This window comes from Acanthaster planci, linkage group LG04, assembly GCF_054643075.1.
Source record: "Acanthaster planci isolate LZ-2023a linkage group LG04, COTS_SCS, whole genome shotgun sequence".
Taxonomy (NCBI): Eukaryota; Metazoa; Echinodermata; class Asteroidea; order Valvatida; family Acanthasteridae; genus Acanthaster; species Acanthaster planci.
The window spans coordinates 16,322,812-16,348,752 of NC_141780.1; the positions used below are offsets into that span (position 1 = coordinate 16,322,812).

A 25,941-nucleotide genomic window follows, 5' to 3' on the forward strand; every position below is an offset into this window, starting at 1 on the left:
TTTCATCTCTCGAAGCTTGTTTCACAAAAATCCATGGGCCACAGGAAGTTCCCGAGTGTCTGTACAATACACAGGCGAGGTCGATCTGCAGACCGATTATGGCCCTCAAAAGGGCGTTTTTCCATGGTTTGGCGTAGTATTAGTTGTTGGCAAATTTCCCTTCAAGTTTGTGTTTCCTCTTCAACAATGAAACGCTGAGAATCTATCAAATAAACAACGTTTCATCGGACGGTGAAGTGACTGCACTCACCACAGTCTCTGCGCGATAACACATACCATACGTGTACGTGTACGTGTACATGTACATTATGCATGTGTATGTATACACGTGCAGGGTGCACCCTCGCAAGAAGGCTTTAAGTATGTCCGCCGAGCTCATTAATAAAGGTTGTATACTCAAAATATTCTATATTAGAGAGTCCTGAGAGCCATGAAATTGAGGAATTGGAGAAATATGGCACTGAACCCCATTTTTTCAAAATGGCTACTTTTCTGGGCAGGGACATTTTCTTCATTTTAGGGGTGAAAATTTCTCCAAAATTCATTGGTCAACCCCCCGAAAATTGAAAGGAAAATTAAAGGGGACATGTCGATCATCGTATTTCTGTGCAGCCTGGACACCTGTGAGAGTTGTGAGTATTTTTAAAATAATTGCAAAGTGTGGGGATTTATCATTGCTGTCTATGGGGATTTATTTGTAGTGGTACATGGTGCACCCTGCACGATCGACCACACGATCATTGTTCGCTCTCCACACGTAACTACTTTCGTCGGTAAAAACCGTCACACATCGATCGTCACTGCCCGGCCTATCATAAACACTTCATAAATAAACAATAATGGTAAATATCCTTGCATTTTGGGCATGAGAGTTACTGTTACTGGAAAAACAGAAAGCTACGTGTCTCGAAATTGGAGATTTAATTCGAGAAAACCAGGCTTCGGTAGGGGGCTCCAAAATTGGATCATGGACCATTATCTAAAGGGTGATAGCGAGATGGTTATATTCACGTGAGGTAAACTTTCACAGTTTTATAAAGAAACTTTAATTTCAACAAGTCTAGTCGCCTTTTGCGTTTCAGTTATGGTTTATACGTATCTATTTATTTTCTTAATAGGGTTGATAGACATGGGTTTATGATCTGAGGGGAGATACGGTTCTTTCTAAAGTTTGGAAAACTTCCGATCAATTGTCACGCAATGGGTGACACATGTATGATATTGCGCAATACCGACTACATTTGTGTGTGTGTGTGGGGGGGGCAAAGTCACTCCTTGTATTCTGTATGTACAACGTAAGAGGTCATGTACAGGTGTGTATGTCGCGCGTGCACTAAAGGGTGCACTGAACTAATTGAAGCCCCATTGAAGACAATGTAAAATCGACCACGTTTGCAGCCCCGGTGCGGGCAACCGAAGTCCCTCAGGCCTCTCAAACAAAAAACAAAGTGTTCTGGGGTCATTCAGCTCTCAATTGATTTTCAAATTTTAGTAGGTTAACCAATGAAATTTTTAATTATCCACCCAAAACAAACTCACCTTCCAAAAATTAACCTTCCCAAGTCTGTCAGCGGCCATTTTTCAAATGACATCCCTCCACCTTTTCAGGCTCTTGGGACAATTTTTCAGTGGCATTTTTCTATGCTTCGCCCTGGGATGGGAGCCCTTGAATCTAGGGAGTTCATTCTAGGCCATTCTTTTACAATCCCACAAATTCTTGGGCCACACAATCTCCTCTTTTCCAAATAAACTGTAGAGGTACTTTTTCAGCGCCTCGGCCTGCCGAAGAATTTCCCTTGAATTGGGCAGTGCACCCTAAAAAGTATCCGGTTCGTAAGTGTGACGTCATTGGAGTTTAAACCACGCCCACTGCACATAGATCCGTCGGCCTTCCGGATTCCGAACTACGTGTAGAAGCTGTATACATATACATATGTTATTTTGAGAACTCTTGGACCCACTGACCAATTTTACCGATATCAATGTACCGGTAATTATTATTGTTATTTCATTATGCCCCGCAGACCGTTTTTAATCAGACCTCTTGGACCTGTGCTTTGGTTCGCAATCAGCCGATCTGCCGACACAACCAGCGACATTGACATGGTCGCCCGATCGCTCTGCCCGATTTGCTCCAAGTTCCTGCATATATACAACTAAATTCCTTTTTTCAAACGATATGTCACAGCTGTGAATTAGAAAAGAAAGAAAATTGTCTTGTACTGTCTTGTCTGGCATGTCTGAGCTTTTAAGCCTAGGGAGGAGGATCCGATGGCCAAGAAGGCCTAGCCTTTACTCAAGGCGCGTGTGGCTAACAGAACACACGACGCATACGTGACGAATATACAGAGCGAGTAGCTTCGCCGGGCGCTCGTGTGCGTCGTGTGTCCAGGCAGTCAAACGCGCCTTAATAAAGGTTAAAGAGGGCCTACCCTCATAAATGTAGGGTACGGTTCGTCTTCTGTTGCGCTCCTCGATCCCACGCGTACGACGAACCCCACAGTTCTGATGCCAAGGTATGCTAAACTTGCTCAAGTCGAAAAGTCACAAAATGCTTCGCTCTTGTGTCTTCTTATTACTATGAGTTCAGAAATCCCGAGTTGGCGCGTAGCTGATCTCCCCAAAAGGTGGCAGCCAATCGAATTGGCGGGTTAGTTTTTGGTTTGTCATGTTTTGTTTGGGTTTTTACTTACATCGTTCATACCAGGGTATCAGGTTGTAGTGGTTCTTTCCTCGCCACCCAACTCTGCGGTCCGGGTTTGATTCCCAACTTGGTCCACCCGAGGATTGGGTTTTCAGTCCCTACCTGATTCCGTGGGTTTTACCCAGAATATTCCTCTGGGGTTTTCCTCCCACCTCTAAAACTGCAAAATATATTAAATATATTACGTTGGCGCATCTCTTGGAAGAAGTAACTCCATTATAGCCTAATGAATGAACTATAAGTCTGACTGCTTTGATTGGTGAAGATTCCAGGTCTGTCCACTAGGTGAAACATCCATATACTTTATGCAAGAACATGCCGTTCATATGCAATACATGCCTGCATGTATACGAATAACTACATATTCACCTCCGGGTTGTCTGGTTGACAAAAAGCGCGTTTCCGTATTATACGTATTTTAGGTGCGTTGCATATACGATGCGTTCATGCACTTCACTTTCACCGACACAAAAACCGACTAAATTCACATAACACAAATATGCGTTGCCTTCCGCCATCAAAATCGCCCTCCGTCAGAGCGATTTTAACCGACACGTAAAGCTTAGCCGCCGAAAGTGTCGACGCACATATGGTAAGGTGCCTTTATCCGTCATGTCTGAATTACTGACTGCACAGGTGGTCCATAGACGTTCATCCGTTTTTCGACTTGAAAACGTGAATTTCAAAACAAGTCGTTTTTCGATTTGACAACATAAAGTGGGAAAACAAAGAAACAATTAGTCGTTTCTCGACCTTCATTTAAAAGTGAAAAATGACAATCACTTTCTTTTTTATTTTCAATGTAAAAATTAAACAACATCGGAACCAGTATATGCGCGTTTGACGCGGAGCACGCTGAGTACCCCTAACTAATTTATTCCGACATGTATGGTCTTTGCGTACACGAAGAACGTGTGTGCATCTGTAACCACCTGTTTTTCTTTCGGCGATTGGGGGTGCACTTCATGTCACCTCAGGGCGGATTGAGTATTGATGCTCATTTTGAAGAATGAAAAGCAGTTTCATTTTCATTTGGTAATGTAAGAAACGTCTTTTTAACCCAGCCAATCAAACATCGCTGAACTAGAGGAATGCAACCTGAGGAAATCGTTCGGGCGCTGGGGCAAAGAGCGAACACCACAGAGTTACATTATAATGTAACTGTATGGCTAACACACGTTGTCTATAGCTATCAAATGAGGGCGCCATATATGAGCGGCCGGTCGATCGCGACCAGTCATGGGAGTCATCTGATTGACAAGGGAAGAGCAACGTAAGTTAAGTCCGGTTATTTGATCCAAGTCAAGTTTCTTCAAAGCTGGCAGACAGATTTTTGCAACAGTTTTGTTGGTTCTTGCAGTCGACATGACGTCACTGCGGACATTTAAACACTCAGCAAAGGGGCACAATGACCCTTCGTGCTATGCAGAATACTGGATGTCTGGCGCGAACAATTAGATTACTATGGTATGGAGCCAAAGCAATCACCCCCATCAGATTTTAAACTTCTTTCAGCTGATTAATATTGTAAGCTTGTATATTTTTTCTCAGAAAAAGTAAGTCAAAATACATCGGAATTTTTACAAAATTATTCAGAACTTCTGGAAGTAGGGAAAAGCAGGCAGCTAGGACCCATGTGATCATAAGATATTACACATACTGTGACAGGCCTAGGCCACTTCCATAACTTTAAGTGTGACATTTGTATAAACCGGGTTCATTACCATGAGCACCCTGTTCCTAGGCTATAATAAGGAAACAAAGTCCACTTTCTCAAACTAACTAACATTTTGACCTTAAAGAACTATTACTAACTCCTGACAGGCCTAGTTTAGGCAAATTTCGAAAATATTTAAGCAAAAACTTCAAATTTCTTACTCGAGTTTGGTAAAGGACAACCACTCAGTTGAATCAAGCTGCTTTGTGTTATGTCTGGTTACCCGACTCAGGCATTTTGGATTCATCAAAACAAATCTCCATCCAGGTCGAGGAACCAAACTATGTTCGCTTATTTGTCATTCACAGCTCTTCAGGGCTATCATGTACGCTGCCATTATACCCAAAAAAATTTCCCTCAAAAACCAAAATCCCTGTTCTCTTTTCTTTCTGACTTGAAAGAGGACATCACCAAGAAGTTGTTTAAATAAGTTATTTCGAAAGAGAAAAGAATTTGTTCCCTTATAATGGAAACAGGGTGCTAAGGGTAATGAACCCCTATAAACCTTACAGTTCTGGAAGGAGGCCTAGGTCCACGACATTCAACAGATTTCTGCTCTGTCATCAGGCCATTACTCGTACTAACGGAATTTTAGAAACAGCCATCCATGTACTTAATATTTAGAATTCTCCTAGCAAGGTGAAGTATTTTAATGGCTAAATTTATACTCAAAGGCTTTGTACCAGTATATTTGTATGTGACATTTTCAGAAAGGGGTTTAAGTGAAGGCGTTATGCTTTTAGAAAGAAAGGCATTTTTTTTTCTAAAAAAGAAAGAATTCTGTATGACCAGTGTTGAACTCAAGTTTGTGCGTGTGTGTGTTACGTACATTTATCTGTTAAACAGCGCTCAAAGATGAATGCAGCAGCTTCAGTCAACGCGACATCTTCCCTGTGCCCAGGCCAAGATGAGAATGCCTCATGGATAAGCGTCTCTGTGTGCTGGGCTGACTATCTGAGCTGCATCCCCCATCTCGCCTTTGCCGTCCTCTCCTCCCTCCTCCTCCTCCTTTACGGATGCTGCCCGGGACTGAGACGGGCCAAGACTCCTTACACCCTCCACTACCCCTTCCACCACCTCCGCTGGCTCCTGCTCTTTGCCGTCCTTGTGGCGCTGACATTTTTCGTCCAGGAGGGTGTGCTGTCGCACCTGAAGTCCCAGCCTGGCACTGGGACGCATCCCCACCTCTACCTGCCGGCTGGCTGTGCCTGGCTCGCTGCTGCTCTGGCCTGCGTGTTGTACCATCACTCGGAAGCTTGGCTCCAGCCCGGGTTTGCCTGGTTGCTGCTGGCATACTGGGGGTCTGCCCTGGCTGGTGAGAGTATCCGCTTAGCCAGCTGGATGGAAGACCCAGACAACATCGACATCAGAATCGTCCGCTTTGATGCAATAGTATTTATGGTTTCTTCGTCTGCAGTATTATTTCTGGTTGAGTTATGTGCAATCGTAGTGACAGTAAGTGCCATTGTTTTTTTCACTGACCAATTCTTACCTTATTCATGCTTGTTCCTGTTTCTAAAACGTGTGCTTTTTTTCATAGGGAAAATATCAGGTGGTCAGTGCTATCACCGTGGGCCCTTTAATTTTTAGTTGGACCAATCACTTTGAGCAAAGAATTAGGAGTTAAATACCAGGAGAGATCTTTCCATTCTTTCTGCACTTATTGTAACAAAACTACACCTTGCTGTTTATTTGTAATATTTTCATCTTGACCTACCCAGTCTTGTAGTCAAATTCTTTTCGAGTACCATTGTACCAAGGTTCTCTGCAAAATAATGAACTGGGTAAGAGGGAATAAAGCTGGAGTACGCTGGCCTTTGATGGGAAATGCACAAAGGTAAGATTGCAAACTAAATATAACACTTCAGACACTCCCAGTTTAGTAAATTTCAGTTTTAAGGAGAAAAGTACTGGGATATGACTCGGCCAAGTACTTTTTGAGTACTTTTGTCCTGAAAACATAATTTTTATGAAGCAGTGATAGTTTGAAGTCATCATTTTACTGTGTAACCTTTGTGCGTCTACCATCAAACGCTGATGTACCTCAGCTTTATTCCCCCTAACTAGTTGAATATTTGGCAGAGAAGTCTGTACTCCACAAGTACTCGACTACATCATTGGACCTACCCAGCTTTCCTTCTGCCCCTCAGCCTGGCTTTTAATTTGAACCTTTCCCTTCCTACGGTTTTAGTGTCTGAGACCTTCCAAACACAAGAGCCTACCAGCCGATCTGCTGAAGCCAGACATGAAGTATTATATGAGGTAACAATTTGGGAGCAAATAGTACTTGACCCCTTCCACCCCCCACGGTCCCACCTACATCGGCCCCTGTCCCAGTTACCTGAAATCGGGACAGTTTGCTGGGAATACACCTGTATGTAGCTGTCACATGTGGAAATAGGATGCAGGGACCATTATAAATTCATCCTTTCTGAAATTCAGATGTTCACCTTGCCCCTTTCACTTTACATTACATGTACAAAAAGTTTTTGATTGTTTGAGAACATGTGTAGTGTTGCTATCACAGGAAGGTTTGCTTCAAAAGTGCCCTTTTAAATTACAGGGTAACAGCAGAAAACTCGCCAAGATCCTTTAAATCCACTTCAAGATTTTGAAGGGTTTGGGAAGGTCTACTGTATTACTTGGCTTGATGAGGATTGGGAAGATTCAGTGGGGTTCCAAACAGAAATTCCTAGGAAGCTAGGTTAAAGAAAAGTTAGCGTTTGTTGAAAGCATTGTGATAGGCTTCACAGAACCGCTAAGCCCGGAATGTCGCTAAGGGAGGAAAAAATTCAATCAGGTAAATCAAGTTATTGGCTATGATGTCAAGTGCCTCATAACTGGCTCTCACTCTCAGCTGATTTTTGCTTGGCAGAGAAATTTGCCATGGGATATTTTCTGCCTAAAAGAGGCGGCGCAGTCTTGGTTCCGAGACATTACCACCTGATATTTGTTGCACGTGCATGTACATGTACACATGTACACATCCACTTCAAATGACATGTATATTCAGTCAGCAGAGGGTGCAATTTGTTGGGCATTCATTGGACCTGTGAGTCGAGCCCTGTGCAGTCATGCAAGGCAAGAATTGAATTCAAATCCGAGGGCTGAAGGAATCATTATTCAGTGGCAAAACGTGATCTGTTGCAGAATCGAAGATATTGCTGAATCAATTAACATTTGTGGAACTGTGTAAGCCAAAATGATACTTTTCATCAAGGGAAATAAAGTTAGGCACTACGGATCCTTAGATGCTGTTGTTTAAAAATATTTCAAACATTCCATGCAATTTTCACCTTCTGCCTGTGATATCCCACAGGTACGTGAGTTTCCCCTCACGGATGTTGTTCACTTGGCAAGGTTGGCTGTTACGCGTGGGTTACCAGCACCCTCTGGAGAACAGTGACTTGGGCAGCTTGCCAGAAATGAGTACGTCCCGCTCCAATGAGAGGAACTTTGAGTGGTATCTGCAGAAAGAAAAGGTGGGCAATTTCATGCCGTGCGATTTTGCTCAAATTCAAAATGTTATGTGAGGCATCTGCATTTTTAATTCTTTGGATGATTTTGTAATGGAGTTTTGTGTTACAGAACCCCACAAAATGAGTTCTAAGGCCATTTTGTGAATAAGTTTGCTTTAGTTTGAATAAGGAAGAGAAAATTGAGTTCTCTGTTCTGAGGTGTCACATGGTTTTGAAGCCTGACGAAAATGGACATTACGTGGGTCAAAGATGTTGAGGGTTCCTGTCTGTACAGGATTCACTCAAAGGCTTTCAACTCAAAAGTGGCTCGGGCAGCTTGTGACACATTTTGTCCGGTCGAGTCGAGGGTCACAGGTGTGGCTGAATAATGAACCGTGTTTGGCAGTGGTCAGTTGGTCACCGAAGCTTCCAGCTACTAAAATCTTGTCATCCCCAATCTTGCAGGAAAGAGCTGCAAAGCTGGGGGGTCCCGAGCACTTCTCCCTCTACCGAGTCCTCTTCAGGGCCTATCTTGGCTGGCACGTTGCAGCGTTCCTCCTGAAGTTCACAGCCGACTCCCTCCACTTCGTCGTCCCGCTGACGGTCGGGGGCATCGTCTCCTACGCGACAGTGCTGTTCTACGACGAGGGAGAAGCATCAGATGGCGTCAGTAAAATATTTCATGATGAAGTTTAAAGTCACATATTTGTGGCTAGAGTTGCATGAAATGTTTTTGGTTGGCCATCGTGAATGTGTCGGAACATTACAGTCCTTCGATCAGGAGTTTAATCTTAAATCTGTACTCAGCGCACTGTCCCCAAGGAATTATATATCTTGTTTATTCACATGTACCACAGTGTAGTCAACCAGAATGCGTGTTGAATCGTTGAAGGTATCAGTGGTGATACTCATATTGGAAAATTGAAGGTTATGCTTAAAAAGTTTGTTAGCAAAATGACCGTGTGTACATAGTTCACGAATAGCTCCAAAGCCAAAGTGGTTCCGATAACGAGTCCAGTGCCCTCAACTTGATATATGGTATCCCATACTATGGATAGGAATTTTGTGCACGTTGTTTTCCTATTGACCTCAATTGCGCCAGACAATCTGTATGCCTGAGTCTTTGTGCTCATAGAAGCTTAACGTCTTCTGAGTTGCAAACTTCTCAGCACACTGTCAGTTTTTTGGAATAAGTCTCACCTGAAGACGACGGTCCATCTTTCCTTTGCCTACAGCTGTCAGAGTTTGTCACCGTCAGTGAGTTTTTCCAGAATGGCTTTGTGCTGCTCTTTCTCATGGGCGTCGTGGGGCTGCTGCGGCTCTTGCTGCTGCATTCCAACTACCACGCCTTGATCGTCTCCAGTGTCCATCTCAGAGTCGGTGTGCAGGTAATGTAGGAATGCACTCTTTGAGGCTGATCGTTTGTGACTGAATCCCACAAAACGAATCTTACTTGTCAAGTAGTTTTGTTTCAGTTCATAGAAGACAGAGCACACCGAGTTCTCTTATTTCTGATGTGTCATTCAGTTTGGTTTCCTGACCAAAATGGACATTACTTGGGTGAATATTGGTAACAGTTCCTGTTGATTTGCATTGTTTATTTATACAAGTTCGTCTAACAGCGCATTTAGTGCCAATTACAGGATGAAGGGTCAGTTAAGAAGACAATAAAGCAATGTTCAGTTTTAGACATATTAGAGGTGGGAGGAAAATCCTAGATAAATATTTCAGGGAATACCCACAGAATCAGGCATGGACTGAAAACCCAATCCACATGCTGACCTAGGTGGGATTCGAACCCCGGGTCGTAGGGGTGGAAGGTTAGCAAAGAGCCACTACACCAAACTGACGTCCCTCGTATAAGATCGTTTGAAAGGTCTGCAACTCGGTGTGCTCTGTGACTTATGACTCATTTTGTTAGATTGGGTCACATTTATTACTTGCATTATGGTGTTGTCCAGGTACTGTGGAAATTGCGCATGGCACTTTTGTGCCGATGAGTGGGGCAGAATGCACGGAACCAGTTTTCAACAGAATGGGCACAAATGTATGACATTTTCCTTGCATGCCTTGAAAGAGAGCATTTAACCCTCCTATTGTTTGAACGGTCACAAAGTCGAAATCAGTTTCTGCTTAATGTTAAGGGCTCTATCAAGCAAAGGTCGCAGCCAAATCTTACTCCAATAGCCATAGAATGCTCCAAAAAAATTGGACAAATTTGTCAAGTACCCATGATTCCATGGGAGGAATTGAAGAATTGGCTTTGTCCTTTCTCTCTAGGCTGCTGTGTACAACAAGTCCCTGCGTCTGTCTAGCTGGACGGTCACCAGCGGAGCCATGACTACCGGGCAGATCACCAACTTGATGTCCGTCGACTCCTTGAACCTCATGATGTTCTACCAGTATGGACAATACGCCTACTCCTTGCCCATCATGGTGAGTGGGCTTCTTAGCGCTCATATTCCTTAGCTTGTGTTTGAGTTGTAATGAGTCATTGGATTTTACTCGTCATCGAGTCAAGGAAGTGACTCAAGTGGAGTCATTTTCCAAAGAGAGTCATGGTGTGGATCGGATCAATTCAAATGTATGCTTGAGTCATTTTGAGTCACAGCTGTTTGAATGCTATTGAACCAATCAACACCAGAGACGGCGGAGACAGGAGTCATTTGTTGGGTTTACTGTTTCCTTTCCATCCTGGCGTATACGTTAAATTTTGTCAAACTGTACTTACAAACCTTGTTATAAAGGTTGAGCAGTGTTGCGCCATATGGCTGAATTTTTTGTCGCAAGGCGAGTCAAGTCTTGCAGTGCCTTTCGTCAATTCGGTCCCCCGTTTATGGCTCTGAGTCAAGGTGAGCTTCCAAAAACTGCCACTTGAGTTTAAGACTCAAGTCAAGTCATTGCCCTAAAATCTTACAGCTCTGGATTTTGTTATGCTGGCATTTCATGTGCAACTGATTATGAGTGTACATGGCGTAGAGAAGGCATAATTAATTGCTGTGTGACTTTTCACACGTCCACATGGTGTTTTCAAGTAAAATCCTTCAAAGTGCCGTCATCCATTTGCATTAATATCTCACTGATTATGATATCGTGCAAAGAGTCTGTCATATAGTTCTTGAACGTTTGTCTTTTTGCAATCTGTGGTGTTACTCCCGACAGATCACTGTGTTGATGGCCATGATGGTCCACCTTCTGGGCGTGGCCGCCCTCATAGCGTCGCTGTGCTTCATCGTTGCTATCCCAATCCAGTACAAGCTGGCCCAGATCCAAGCCAGAGTCCAAAAACATGCGCTGGTAAGAACCCTGAATCATAAAGGGCCATTGTCACATAGACTCCGTGGCATTGTTGCCCAACATCTGTGGAGACTTTTGGAAACCAATCACAGATTCAAATGTCTGTTTTTCACAGGCGTTTAGAAACCTCAGAGTCACATGGATAAGAGCAGGTTTGCTCAAGGACTGTGGATTAAGGCAGTGCTGGTACTAATTTAGTACAATTTTCCCGAACCCGTCACAGGGGAACCGAGCAAATGATAGTCTTCTTCTTTTCTTATTATTGATTCATTTAACGAGGGTGGCTTTATCGGAATGCTCATGAGCTGTTCTTTCTAGCGGCCCTTGGAAGAAGATCATGAAGAGATGTTCAATGTTAGAGGTGGTAGGAAAAACCCAGATTTATTTTCCAGGAGAGACCTCGCCAAATCATCCAGAGACTTAAATTCCAATCCACGTGTTGCTCTAGGCAGGATTCGAACCCGGCCTCAGGAGTTGAAGTTGAGGAAATGTAACAGTTCTACTTGACTTGCCTTTCATGAAATCATAAAACCTGATTCTGTTCTTTTTTTGGGGGGGGGTTAGAAAATTTCAGACGAGCGGCTGAAGCAGACCCACGAGATGCTGCAGGGGATGAAGCTCATTAAGCTGTATGGTTGGGAGAACATCTTTTGCAGCGCCATCGCCAGCGTGCGGCGCAGGGAGATTAGGAAGCTGATGAAAGCCGTCATCTTCTACTGCATCGCGAGTGAGTCGAACATGCGGTCCAAAACTAGAGACCACCTTTGAATGTCTAAGCGATAGTGCTCCCCCCCAGCATCTGAGATGTCAGTAGTTGTGACGGCATTTGCCGTCAAGGGGCCCGTTTGGTCTCGTTCTTGAGTTTGCTTGTGCTGGAGGTTGGAGTTGCTTTCTGTGGGCCGTAAACATTTCAATTATGGTTGGGCCTCCACCACACTACACCAAAGAAGTATTTCTTCCGACTGCCTGCTTTTATGTCAAGTCCTTTCCCAACATTCAAGTTTACTGGCATTCAAGGTAGCTGTGTAAGGCTTAAGCCTTAGCCCCAAGGTACTGTGGACTGAATAGGTTAAATAAGTAGCGTCACCTAAAACACTCAATTTCCAATCATGGCCGCCTTGAATCTTTGGAAAAGTGAATAAATGTTCCTTTTTTGGCTACCAACAGTTCTGACGAGCTACTTTGTTCCTGCATTTGTCACCCTCTTGGTAAGTTTGGCAAGTTGGGGCTGGTCCTTGCATTGTTATCAGGATTATAAATCATAATAAATTATATGGTTTAAAAACAAATATTAATCATTATAAATCAGCACATTTCTTACCGTTGTCAGGTTTAAGTGACTTGTGCAGGGATTCCATTTGTGAATAAACTGTGAGCTTTTGGAGATATGAATTGACTTTTATGCTATTAGACGTACATCAGGCAGCCTCTTGGAGGCAATTCTTTCACAGAGTCAAGAGTCACTCAAGACCACAAATTTCCGCAGTATTTTTGAACACAGGAGGACGTTTTTAGGCTGTAAACCAAAGTTAGTAAAACTAGATCACCTTTGTGGTCCAGCGTACACTGTTGGAAACAGTGGCCGAGTTTTCCAATCCCGTGAGTTTTTGCCGTCATTTCAGTCAAGGTTTCTCCCATCCTGCAGTTTTTTTGCAATGGGAAAAAAGCCTCCAGCTTGAAACATGCTGGGGTTTCTAAACCAGAAACACACACGTTAACTGACAGTGAGGTCTCTACTAAATGTAAATCGGTGTCAACTGTGACTATGAGATGGGTTGCATTTCCCAAGGTTTGCAACTTCCAGTTTTGTAGCCAGATGAGGGATTGTTGAGTATATTGTCCGACTGAGCACTGTACTTCAAAAACTGAACGAGTAATACAGCGTGTAGTTGACACGCAAAGTTCATTCTCAGTGTAAATGTTGTCCAATTGCCTCTAATATGATTGAATCACATTTGACTGCGTCTAGTCAACCTGGCTAAAGAATTGGCAAGAAGCACATTGTACTAATTGTAAACAGTGTTGCTAGTTTGGCGTTGTTAAGTGTTCAGCTTTTTCTTCTCAATTCTTCAGAGCTTTCTTCTCTTCATGTCTTTCACTGGATCCTCACTGACGCCAGCCATAGCCTTCACAACCCTCACCATCGTCAATCAGCTCAGGTTCCCAGTCAGGAGTAAGTCCCACCTGTCCAAGTTCGTCAAAAATCCATCGGGAGGTTTTCGGAAGATTTTTTCGGAAGAAACTCAACATCAAGGCCAAATTTGATTTTACAGTATCATTTTTATCGTCATCATTTAGACTTCTGAAGATGTCAGCTGAATGAGGTATTCCACTTTTTCAGGAGATGGTTTTGTCAGATCTTTCGTCTTGCAGTCCAAGTCTGGTACTTTCAGTTAACTCGTCATGCTTTTTTATTTTTGAGGTAAACGTGCTTTGATTGATTTTTGTATCTTCCTGTTCTCACCAGTGTTTGCCATGATGATCCGGTACATCATCAACAATCATGTCAGCGTGCAGAGGCTCAACAAGTTCTTCACTGCCAGGGAGATCGAGAGGGAGGAAGGGGGCGGAGACTTCTTTTTGGAGGAGGACGGAGACAGCACCTTCGACCCAGAGAAAGAAACAGAGATCCTAAACCACAACGACGTAAGACAGTCAGTGAAGACATCGAGGAATGTGTTTTTAAAAACCATCACTGGTGTTTTAGTCAATTACTTCATGAGGGTTTTATAAGCAATGACACTTGTCTCAGAGGTACTCAAGTGTCCAACGGCTATTACAGGCTGGCCCTGGAAATTATATTTGAATCATAGAATCATAGAAAGTTGGATGCAGTGTTGGAGTTCTGAGGACTTATAACGTCACAATTTCTTCACATATACTCCGAAGTCTTCTCAAGTATGTTACAGGTACTCTAGTTTTTGTGTAAACCACATGCCATTCACTCATGACAGGAATGTTCCTTTGTTATTGGTCGCCCACTTTTGTAGTGAATGTAGTTGTAAACTGCTTGCGATAATAGTGTTAACCATTTCCTGCCGGGTGTTTTTAAAAATGCAATCCCTACATAAGGGCAATTTTTCAATATCTTTGATTTTCAAAAATCTTCAAAAATTCTTATCTTTTTTCCTGAACCCCTAAACCCCAGGGAGTGTTTCTCTGGTGGCTACTCTAATCGTACAGACAAAATCTATTGATGCCAGAGTATTTCAGCCAGGCCTGCCGCCTTGTAAAAAGAGCCCAGATTGCACGGTCTAATTTTCTTTTGTTCCCAAAACTGGCACAGTGTGCTGCTGAGTCTTTTCAATAGGGGCCAGATTAGCGTGCAGTGGTATTGTATCGCTCATCTCTGGATTGCTGGAGCGCTTTTGTCCCCGGTGGTAATCCGCTCGTGCTAAATGCCACAAACAGTGGTATAATCTTTCAAAACAATAACGGATTTCCTCCACTTTTGACAACTGAAGAAATGTTGCCAATTCCCAGCAGCCCTGTCTTTTGTTCCAAGTTTTTGCGTCTTTTTGTTCTAACCCTAACCCAAGCTCTTTTGTCCGATTTCGGGCACCCCGGCTATGCATACAAACCCAAGGTACCCGAAAACAGGCTCCCCGGCATTGTTACTTGGGGTTTTGCACGGTGGAGCAGTATATAGGGAGGTATGTTTTTAAGTACACCTCGGAAGCAATCTCTACTTCAGCTGTCTTCAAACTCTTGTGAAGAATTCAACCCCATCAATGCCTGTAACTGGTAGTGTGCTCTAGGTAGCTTCTAAGCTTCTAATCTTGTTGGCAGTGTTGAGGTCGAGATCTCTCAAGACCCATCACTGTGTCACCCTGTTTCGCGTGTCTGGTCATGTGACTAGTCTTACGACTGTTTTGGTGTCTAGTCTTGCAATGGATGAGATGTTATGTTTGAGTCTTGTGGTGCTTGTTAATGGATCATAACTGAGATTTTGGGAAATGCTTGTGTATCATTTGAGGGATATTCTCCTACACTTTGGTAAACAAACCCCTTTCCTTCTTTCTCTCTTGATAGTTTGATTAGTGTTTGCCGAAATGGTTACTCACTCGATAATACTTCTTTCCTTCAGCTTCCTGAGGTTGAAATACAAGTGGGGACACATGGCAAGGCCAAGTTTCACAGAATTCCCAGCCTGGAGGGGGAGGCAGCGAATAGCAGAACCGACCCCGTAGGGGACATTCCGAGGGACGGCACTGATTATGTGGCACTGACGTCCGAACCAGAGGAAACTACAGATGCCGTCCGGCCAGCGCTGCCAGATGATGTCGCCATCAAGGTTGGGCAGAGTGTCAGATTGGCTTTTTATTACAAGTCCCGCTGTTTGATATTTTGTGCCCATTTCTTGGAGTTTTTATCTAATATCTAGAATGTGACCAATCCATTGCTGGATACAACAGTGTTGTAGTGAGGACCCCATGGAGCACTTTAGCAAGACTCCACAAGACCATTTACAAGACCAACACGAGGCCAACACAAGACCTCCAATATGAGTTCAAGCCAAAAGCTATTCAAATGATCCTCAACAAAAAAGGGGGTTTTTGTCATTCACCTTGTTACCTCCTGCTGATCTTACGGCTGGTCTTGTCTACAACACTGACAGGTTTCGTTGACTCTCCGTAATGTGAAATTTTATTTCAGTCAGAGTAAAACTCAAAGTGAAAGGTCAAAGAACGCTGAGTATTTATCGGCTTACACGATTGATATTCTTCTACTTTCCAGATTAAGAATGGCAGCTTTTCCTGGGATCCAGAATCAAGCGCAAGCATGTTGTCCGACATCGACGTCGAGTTTCCCGCAGGTATGGCTCACATAACGGTGAAATGAAAATGTTTCGTCAGATCTCAGTATTCTTGTACATCGTGTGGGTCAATTGGAGAATTGTTAGGATCACTTGATGCTCGACAGGGTGTAGGATTGAATGTACCAAGTAGGGTATGACCAGGGTAGAAATAGACAAGACAGACAGTTCCTGTACACTTACGTAGATATTGTAGTTTTTGGCATGCACATGACCCGTACCACGCCACGTTCTTCATTGCATGACACAAAAACCTAAGAGAAGACACTTAAAATGCCTAGGGCAACCTTCAGTGTTTGTTCAAACCCCTTTGGAAGTACAAAGTTGTTGCCTGTTGACAAAAGAGGTAAATTCACTAATCAGATGAACACATGCGGTCAAAGTCAGACAATTCTTGGGTTGTCGTCCAAGCTGTCATACAAGTGTTGACCAGTTATCTGTGATGTAATGGACCGGTAGCCCTTTTATTTCACCATCTGCCTTTTATTTCACCATCTGCCAACGGCAGCGTAAGGGGCAGAGTCCTTTGTTGAGGAAACCAAAACATGTCCTGGCCAACCTGCAGTCCCTCAATCAACGATGGGCATCGTAGGAAAGGCAGACCCACTTTGATGTACCCACAGCGCAAGGCTGGACTGTTTCCAAAGTCATAACTCTTACATCTAATGAGATCTTGGAGGCCGCACAAGATGGAGCTACTTGATGGAACGTTTTGACGGAATTCTCGGCAGTCGACTAGTAGTAGTAGTGTCCCAAATCCCTGATATTCTCATCAGTGCTAATTATGGTGTTATTTGGTGTATACTTACTCCCTCCACGGTACAGGGTCCTTGACTATGATAGTCGGCCAGGTCGGCATGGGCAAGTCTTCCTTGCTGTCCGCCATACTGGGTGAGATGCACACCACGTCTGGCTATGTCCAGTTCAACAGGTACGCTTAGCTCACAAATCTTCACTTCTCATAGCCATGTCCAAATCTACTGGCTATAAAGTGGCTACAGCTTTTAGCCAGTTACTTCCATAGGGTCAGGGTGTTTTTCTAGCCCTAGTCATAACTTTCAAACACAGTCTTAGGCTGTGTCCAAAACGAGCATCTAGAGCTACGGCTTGCCTGTTGTCAGTGCATCTCTGCATATTTCCATTGGAGTGAAGACTTAGCTCTAGACAGTAGATGTGGCTACAGCTTTAGAACTGAATAAGCCCAACACTTATTGTGATTTAAGCAGGGACAGCATAATGCCATGTCCTATGAGCCAGCATTTGCACAATGAATCAAAGATTTGATTAACTTTAACCATACGGACAGGGTTTGCTCAAAAAATGAGACTGAGGTGGGGGTCCGAATTTCTTGGCTACGGCTAACAGTTACACTCCAGTCTATGGAAAGTGGCTGTAGCGGCTACTTGTGGCTTTTATAGCCACACGTGTTATTTCCAACCTAGCCAAGTTATTCAGATGCAGCCTACAGTAGACCCTGAGAGAATTGAATGACTGACTTTCACTCCCAAAAGATTTCAGCCAGGAGCGTTCCAGCATCCTACACAGCGTGACTTCCCCTGTTTTGTTTTTGTGAACAGGAAACGGAGAGGGATCGCGTACTCCGCCCAACGGGCGTGGCTCCTGAACGCGTCACTCAGGGACAACATTCTGTTTGGCCAAGAGTTTGAAGAAGACAAGTAACCTGAGCATGAGTGGAGCCCTTCCCTTTTTGGATTGTCCCTTGTACTCAAAAAAGATAACCGCATAGGCTGAAATTACGGGATTTGATTTGTAACAGTTGAACACCACACAGAGTCACGGGCCCTGCATCTTTCTCAAACAGTTGGCAACTTTAAGTGAAGTGGTTTCCGTTAGCTTTCGAAGCTTGTATATCTTTCTGGCTTTCGATGCAAGGGTTGAAAAGTCCGTGAGAATCATCAACATCCTTTATATGTGCCACTTATTTGTGTTTATTTATTAAAACTGCCTCTTGTGATGGTGTGTATGGATGGTATATCCCATCACGGTGCTCTAAAATTGTCGGATATGCACTTTGATGCACAACTAACAATATTATTAGTTACCACAAGAGCGCAGATGGAACACAGAATAGTGTAGTGCATCTATGTCCTATATACCACTCGACCTCTGACCTTGTGATATACAGTACGCAGATTCGCTACATCATCTCGTGTTCCACAAGCCTGAACGTTATAAGGACTTCATCTTCAAGAGATCTTATAGGGGCCTGTCTTTAGAAAACATGCCACCTTTGAATTTAAAGTAAATTTTGCAGTTATGCGTTTTGTTTTTAGCACAAAACTGGCGCAGTCTGTTGAGTTGGAATAATGCATTACTTGGAGTTTGATATGAACCGTGCAGTACAGTCATATATCACATTGTAGTTTGCCATGGATCGACCAATCAGAATTGAGAATTCAAGTTTGCTTGAAGAGAAATTGTTATATTCTGCTTCAGCATTCATGGACAGGCTGTAACCAGATGCTGGTTTGTGTCTTTGGTTAGCAGCATCATTTTTACCTCTCAACTTAAGTGGAAGGTTGGCTGGAAGGAGAAGCAAGTTGCAATCACTTCAGAGGTCCTAAGGTCGAACTCCAACCGAGACCGCAACTCTGGATTCAATTGGATTGTGTTGTGCGATTTGTTTCTCAGATACCAGGCGGTAGTGTCGGCCTGCTCCCTGCAGCCAGACATCGACATCCTGCCTGCCAGGGATCAGACGGAGATTGGAGAGAAGGGAATCAATCTGAGTGGAGGGCAGAAGCAACGAGTCAGCGTAGCCAGGGCCATGTACAGCCACAACGACCTTGTCATATTGGTAAAGAGTCATGTGGGTAAAGAATAGATTTACGGAGCAGATGTGGTAAGCAGCAAGCCCACGTAGCCAGGGCCATGTACAGCCACAGTCAGGTTGCCATGCTGGAAAAGAGGTGTGACTGTGGATACAAGAGTTGGGTACCACATGACGTTTGGCTGGTAACCTGCTTTTGCTAAACAAGTTAGCTAAGCATGCAAGAAAAGTTGCTAAGCCCATGTTCTAGGAGAGTGATTGTTCTTGCGAGCTTTATGAAATTAGCCCTTTCGAATAGACCGCTCCCACATTGCCTACTATTTATATGGGTGGCCAAAAGTTACAAGTATTACCCTTGCTTGGTGCCAGATTTTCCCTTAAAAGTTTACATTTGCTCCACCCCCTGAAAAGAGTTGTTACTTTCTCATTGAATGTTAACTAGTGGTATTTTTTCCTTTACTTTTTTGTACTGATGTTTGGCTATAGTTTTACCAGCCACTTGCAAGCTAAAATGGGATTGTGACGTAGTAAGAATAAACCCTATAACAAAAAGAAAAGATAATCTTCTGACTTCAAGATTTTTGCCGTTGTTTCCTTCCAGGATGATCCCCTGTCGGCTCTTGATGTCCACGTTGGGAGTCAGCTCTTCCAAGACGGCATCGTTGACCTGCTGCTGGGTGGCAAGCGCACAGTGGTCCTCGTCACGCATCAGCTGCAGTACATGAAATACGCCCACAAGGTAGGCAGGAACGCTCCCCATACAGGAAACGCAGATATCAGACAGCGCTGCATGGGAACCTGTCAGCGAGTGAAGGAAGAAAAACACGCAAACACATAATATTTGTCTGTGCACCGATGCTGTGGCCCCGAGCGTACTTGATTTACTTTCAACTCACTGCGCACGAACAAGTAGACAGTCTTGTCATGCGAGGGACACTTCGTGAGTGTTTGCACACCAGTAGTAGTGCTCAGCGTCCGTCAACAATACGGCTGTTTACCGGGTAGCACAACAGTTATTGGTCAGGTAATAAAAAGGGTGTGGTCAGTCCCTAACATGGCGTAGAAAAATTTTTAGCAGAGTCTTTTCACTTGTGGCCAACGGCCGGAGAATGTCATTTTTCCTTAAGAGAATGTGCCACTGGATTGCTTCACGTTGCTTTATTTTTGAGGGTTTCAAGCAAAGTCGTCTAGGGGGCTAGGATGAATATGGCCGTTTCACAAAAGTGCGCCACCAAGAGTTTGCAGTGCATTGGCCAATCACAACGCACGAAATCTGTTGACCAAATGTGCGTTTGGAAAGGGTCGACAATTCGCGCGTTGTGATTGGCCAATGCGTTGCAAACTCTTGATTGCACACTATTGTGAAACAGCCATATTCATCCTAGCCCCCTAGACGAATTGCTTGAAACTCTCAAAAATAAAGCAATCTGCAGCAATCACCCGTAAATCGCCCGTATTGAGGGTCATGCTTGTGCTGGTTGTACCCATTTTTACTTCATAAAAAAAGAATGCATAATTTGTCACCTTTTGCTAGGTCTTGGTAATGAAGGATGGGCGCGTCAGCCTCCAGGGCACGCCCAACGAGGTCTGGGTGGCAGACCCCGATCTCCAGATCACCTCCAGACACCTGGCCGAGGCCGCCAGCAGGTCGGAGGCAGAGACAGGGGATGAGGAGGCAGAGAAGGAGCGGCAGATGCTGCTGAAGCTGGTGGAGGAGAAAAAGAAAGAGGAAGAAAGAGGTAGATCTTGCTTTCTTTGGGGGGGTTTCTGTCCAACACAGTGTGGGTCGCTTGTAGGAACTGTAGATACCGCTGTGTGTCCATTACTGTAGGGAATTGGAAGGTTGTATAGTTAGTGCACATTGAAACAAGTGGAGTGCATGGAGTCAATTTTCAATTGAATGTGCACAAATGCAGGGCTGGATTTTCCACCAGGCACAGTGGGCACTAGTAAGCAGGAGGTCATGGGTTCGAGTCCCACCCCTATAAGCTTGTGAAGTTTCGCAAGCTCTCAGGCAAGGGAACATTGAGTATACAGTGCTGTGTATATATAAAACACCCATTATGAAAATACATTTATCTGCTTACATTTATCTGCTTGATAGGATTTTCAGTCACATAATTTTTTGACGGTCAGCAACCAATTTACACAGATGTGCACGGTAGCACACACCTTCAAAGTCTCTCAACAGTCTGGGGTACATGAAACTGCCAATAGAAATACACAGAGTCGAAAATGCGTGCACCTCCAAGAACATGGTATGCTTCCTGAAATGTCTTTGTCTGTCGTGCTACATCATGTGAAAAAGTAAAGATAGACCGATCTTTCTGTGGGCATGCACAGTCTCATTAATGAATAGTTTTATTTTGTCCATTATTTTCTGAACCCGTCAGGCAATGTGTCAGAGGAGGAAGGCCGGTTGATCGAGAAGGAGGAACGCAACACAGGCACCATCTCCTGGACGGTGATCGTCTTCTATCTGCGGGCCATGAAGTACCCGCTGGCCTGCTCCGTCATGGCGCTGACCCTCCTCCAGCACGGCCTGATGGTGGCCACCGACTTTTGGCTGTCCCGCTGGTCGGAGGCCGGCAAAAGAATGGCCCTGGATAATGTCACTGAGGTGTGCAGGCTGGATCATTCAGATCTCACTTCCAAAACCAAACCCTGCATGTTTTTTTTTTCTTTTTTGATCTGAAAAATGTACATCCACTGGCCCAGTCTTCGAAATGTAGTCGAGTCCATCCCAACTTCCCAAATCTTTAAAAAATTTTCACACATCCATCAGAAGTCACTCAGTCTTAACCACTTTGCATTGGAGGATGTCCAAATGCCATCTGGCTATCTGTATTTAATACGAGCTTGGCTGATGGGTTACAATGTTCAGAGTGCCTCAACTCACCGATGGCTGACATCTGAGCACCCTAGTCCGTCACTTGTTTTCTACACACACACAAGAAAGTGTGTATTTGCCTGCAACTGGGGACCCCCTATTGTTCCTCTTTTGTTTGTACTTTAACTTTTTTAGAAGACCACCCATATGTTTTGTACATGGTTGTCAATCGGGGACCCTCTGTCAATCGGGGACCTTATTGTCCTCTATTGTTCCGGGTCCGCGGAAAGCAGAAACAAACTCACTGTCACCCATACAGTTTTACATACAAAGTGTGGACATTACTTTGTTCTCCCGTGGTTAAGGAAACTTGAGGAAAATGTTCCTTTTTCTCTAACTAGGATAACTCCTTCAAGCTGGATTTTTTATGATGATTCCCTGGACTGTTCCTCTTCATTTTGCCACAGATGACCTTGACCCCAAATGCCTCTGAAACTTTTTGTCAGAGAGGGGAAAACATTGTGTGGATATGTGCAAGTCCACACAATGCCATCGCACCCAACATTATGTGGACTTCTTTTGTGCAGAGGTCCACACTGTGCATGCCACGCCTGCACACTGAAGTCTGTGGAGGCAGACTGCGTATTGAAATTGAATTTGGCTACTGTGCACTACTTGTGGTCGCTAAGGTCATTATCATTCGCGTGTCCCAGAGTGTTAACACTGCAAGGCTCTGGCAAGAAATATGGTCCACTAACTGTTCAAATGAGCCTTGTGAATCAAAATCTACCGTGCCACATGCATTAATTGATCACCGTCTTATTCTAAGGTAACAATTAAACAAATTTTAATCACTTACCAACTCTATTTTTTTTTGGAGTGTTACAGGAAACAACTATTCTTTTGCTTGTCTTGGTTTACAGGAAGAGAGCCAAAGCCTGCAGCATTTCTACGTCTACAGCTACACGAGCATGATTCTCGCTGCCTCCCTGGTGTCCTTCATCGCCACGCTGATGCTCTTCCTATCAGGCATGGTGGCTGCCAAGCACCTGCACACGGGCATGCTCCGCGTCATCTCTAAGGCCCCCATGCGCTTCTTTGACACCACGCCGGTGGGCCGGATCCTGAATCGTTTCTCAGGGGACACCAATGTCGTCGATGCGGTGAGGGGTTTATTTTCGGTTTCGGGGGAGGGATGTTGCCACGACTCACCTTGGCAGTCAGGTGTGCGTTATGATGGTTCTTTCCACTTGTGGATTGGGTTTCCAGTCGCACGACCTGGAGCACATATTCTATGGGTTCCCCCCTCCTCTAAAATTGTTACAGCTTCTCATAAGCTCCTCTCTACAGTTTCTCTCGTCTTACAAGCTAGAATGTCCAGAGTGCTCTCCGGGAATCCTTGGTTTCAAATACCAGAAATACTTCATAATAACAATCATACTAATGAAGGAATAGACATCACAGGTTGTAAGAGTAAGTCATAGCTATTTAGAAATAGATAGATTTGAAGAATTCATTGCAGCTGTAAAGGCAGCGAATGATTTCTTTTTTTTTTTTCTTTACTTTTCTTGTCCAAGGCCTTGATCAACAATGTCTGGTTCTTCCTGGAGTCCACTTTCAGGTGTCTGACAGCGATCATCGTCAACAGCATAGTCAGCCCCATCTTCATCGTCATCATGTTGCCCGTCTTCATCTGCTATTTCATCCTGCAGCGCTACTTCATCACAACCTCCAGGCAGGTTACACAATGTGAATGTGTTTGTTATATCCCCTGTCTTGGAGTCTGCATTTCCATTGGCCCAAAAGGATCACATGACTGGTTTACATGTTGCCCTCATCCTTGTGCATTTCACATCATGATTTCATCATGACTGGTCCCCACCCCACTGTCCGAACCACAATGAGGGGAATGCTAACCAGACTATTCATATAGTTATTGGAGCCAGTGTTACTTTCACCTGAAATTACCAGTTTAAAGACCAATATTGGGTAATTTTTTTTTCCAAGCAGTTCCTTTAAATGTACCTATGTGTCCCATGTTTGTTACATGTTTAAGTTCAGTTGAGCGCCTGTTTGATTTTTTGCGTTAATGGGAAAATGCATATAAAGCAAAAGTGTGATGTCATCCAAGGTGAAAACTCAGTGTTACAGCTACTTCTGCTCTAAAATTTTCTGGATTTTTGGATAATTTGCTGTTGTAAAACTGGTTCACTTCCGTGATCAGTTGTTTCAGTTCCTGACAGTGGACCAGTGAGAAAGGATTTCTCACAAATATTTTCAACAAGCACATTTTGGGTTGAACAGAAAAATCCCTGAAATGAACAGTTGTCTTCCTGTAATCACCTCACAGCAACAGCGCCCTCATTTGTCAGAAAATGTGTGGACAATAGGAAGGTCATCAAGTGCACTTTTGAGAACTGCCAAGAAGATCCCTCAGAGAGGTTTCTCGTATAATTCAAAAAAGCTTCTAAGTGAAAGTCACATCATAGCCCCTTTAAACATGGATCAAATTGAAATATTTGGGTATTGAGTTATTTGAAATGACTCATCCCCAAGGTTGACATGTCCTAGCAGAGTGTACTCAAAGTAAGGCTCATTTTTCAGGTGCCTCGGTCACCGAAATAGAACACCTTAATGGGAGGCAGTTCACTGAAATATATTTTAACTTGATTCCAGGGAACTTCAGCGACTGGACAGCATCAGCAAGTCACCAATCTACGCTCATTTTTCAGAGAGTTTGTCCGGACTGCCAACCATCCGTGCATACAGGTTGGTGGCTCTGTGGTCATACAAATAATGAATATTCATGAGCGCAGTGATGAGAATGATTTCATTTGATGACAGATTGAATGGCAATGTTGTCACATTCTGAATCAATTCATGCTTCAGCAGATGTTCCTGAGTTCCTTCTAACTTTCCCCAATCATTTGACAGAAGACTCAATTTGTTTCTTTAAAAGCAGGTGCATCAGCATCTCTTATGAGTAGAGAAATGTTTGTGTGCGTTAGTTTTAAGAATGACCAGTGCTCTGTGTTTATCGTTAGCTGTCTGCTGTAGCTGTGGTGTGTATTTCCATTTGACCGAAATGAGCTCCTTCACGGTGCTATTCAGGTCACATGATCTGCAGCTCACCAGTAAGGTGATGTAGATTTACTCAGGCATTATTCAGCTGTCCGTTGTATGATGCCAACAAAGTGAAATCTGCAGACTTCTTCCATTTGATATCTTGTTATCTACCGATTAAATTTTCCAAATGCCACACCAATCCAAAATAGCATTGTTGATAGACTTGGTCCACTCCAAGTTCATTAATCAAACCTCTTGTACAATTAACTTTGCTCAGTTTTTTCCTCCTTTCTTACCCACAGAGATGAGAAGAGGTTCAAGAACTATCTCTTAGATGCTATCGATCAGAACACCATAGCTGTCCTCTATGCAAATACCTGCAATCGCTGGCTAGGAGTACGCTTGGTTAGTACTTTTACCCTTTTCCACAATATTTCAATCCTTTTAGAAACCCCATAAATTGATGTTGTTTTTCTGAACATTTTTTGTGCAATATGTAAACTTTTGCTGTACCCAATTAGAACACTGACCCAATTACACCATATTTTTTTTCTTGCTGCATCTTTTCAGGATGCCGTGGGGAACCTGTGTGTTTTTCTAGCTGGTCTGACTTCGCTCACTGTGTCAGTGACCTCCGAACTTGAACCCAGCTATGTGGGACTTGCCTTGGCATATGCATTGGCAGTAAGTGACCCACAAGCCATCATCTCTGTACTTGGAAACAAAATGGTTTTTGCAAGTTAATATATACTTTGTCATGATTTTTTTATCTGTACAGGTCTTGGTCACAATTAAGTTACAGTGCCCAGTCCACCGTTTGGTTGTAAATTTTTGTATGTCGTATATTTTCATTTATTTTTGTAGATTCTATAAACAGTGTATGAAATTGTTCCATCAACTGAGATAAAATTCACTAAGACAAACGTTGTAGCTTGTTATAGTCTGTTAAAGCTCAATGAAGGAAAAACTCTGTGATGATGAGTTTTTGAAAAAAAATGTCTCCAAAAGAAGATGCTGGCAACTTAAATGTTAAAATTTGGGGTGCAGACGACATTCCGTTAAAAGTTTGTGCTAAAACTTGCTACATAAAATCTTGAAGGTGCTTTTGAAGTACACTTCGTGTTTGTTACGGTAGATATGCTACCAGGGCTGAAAAAAATTTGCACATAATTTGACAAATCTGTTCAAGTGCTTAAACGGCCCTCAGTGTTTAAAATTGTGAAAGATTAGAGACTGTGAGAACTTTTCCAATATAGAACCTA

At 43.6% G+C, this 25,941-nt stretch overlaps 1 protein-coding gene across 4 annotated transcripts in view; it reads left to right on the plus strand.

Moving 5' to 3' along the window:
• Positions 1-3,877: 3,877 nt before the first annotated feature.
• LOC110973995 (ATP-binding cassette sub-family C member 8-like) overlaps positions 3,878-25,941 on the plus strand; it is a 32,848-nt gene continuing 10,784 nt past the window's right edge. The window contains exons 1-25 of one of the 4 annotated variants that reach the window (XM_022225275.2): positions 3,878-3,977; positions 5,268-5,876; positions 6,613-6,683; positions 7,741-7,903; positions 8,345-8,545; positions 9,115-9,267; positions 10,160-10,315; positions 11,042-11,176; positions 11,741-11,903; positions 12,344-12,384; positions 13,250-13,349; positions 13,644-13,822; positions 15,264-15,470; positions 15,914-15,992; positions 16,818-16,923; positions 17,570-17,668; positions 18,645-18,810; positions 19,385-19,522; positions 20,318-20,522; positions 21,177-21,403; positions 22,537-22,776; positions 23,191-23,348; positions 24,290-24,382; positions 24,982-25,084; positions 25,250-25,363. In XM_022225275.2, the coding sequence (XP_022080967.2) occupies positions 5,277-5,876; positions 6,613-6,683; positions 7,741-7,903; positions 8,345-8,545; positions 9,115-9,267; positions 10,160-10,315; positions 11,042-11,176; positions 11,741-11,903; positions 12,344-12,384; positions 13,250-13,349; positions 13,644-13,822; positions 15,264-15,470; positions 15,914-15,992; positions 16,818-16,923; positions 17,570-17,668; positions 18,645-18,810; positions 19,385-19,522; positions 20,318-20,522; positions 21,177-21,403; positions 22,537-22,776; positions 23,191-23,348; positions 24,290-24,382; positions 24,982-25,084; positions 25,250-25,363 (3,897 nt within the window). In that variant the 5' untranslated portion in view covers positions 3,878-3,977; positions 5,268-5,276. The other 3 variants (XM_087135656.1, XM_022225274.2, XM_087135657.1) reach the window with 3 other exon arrangements.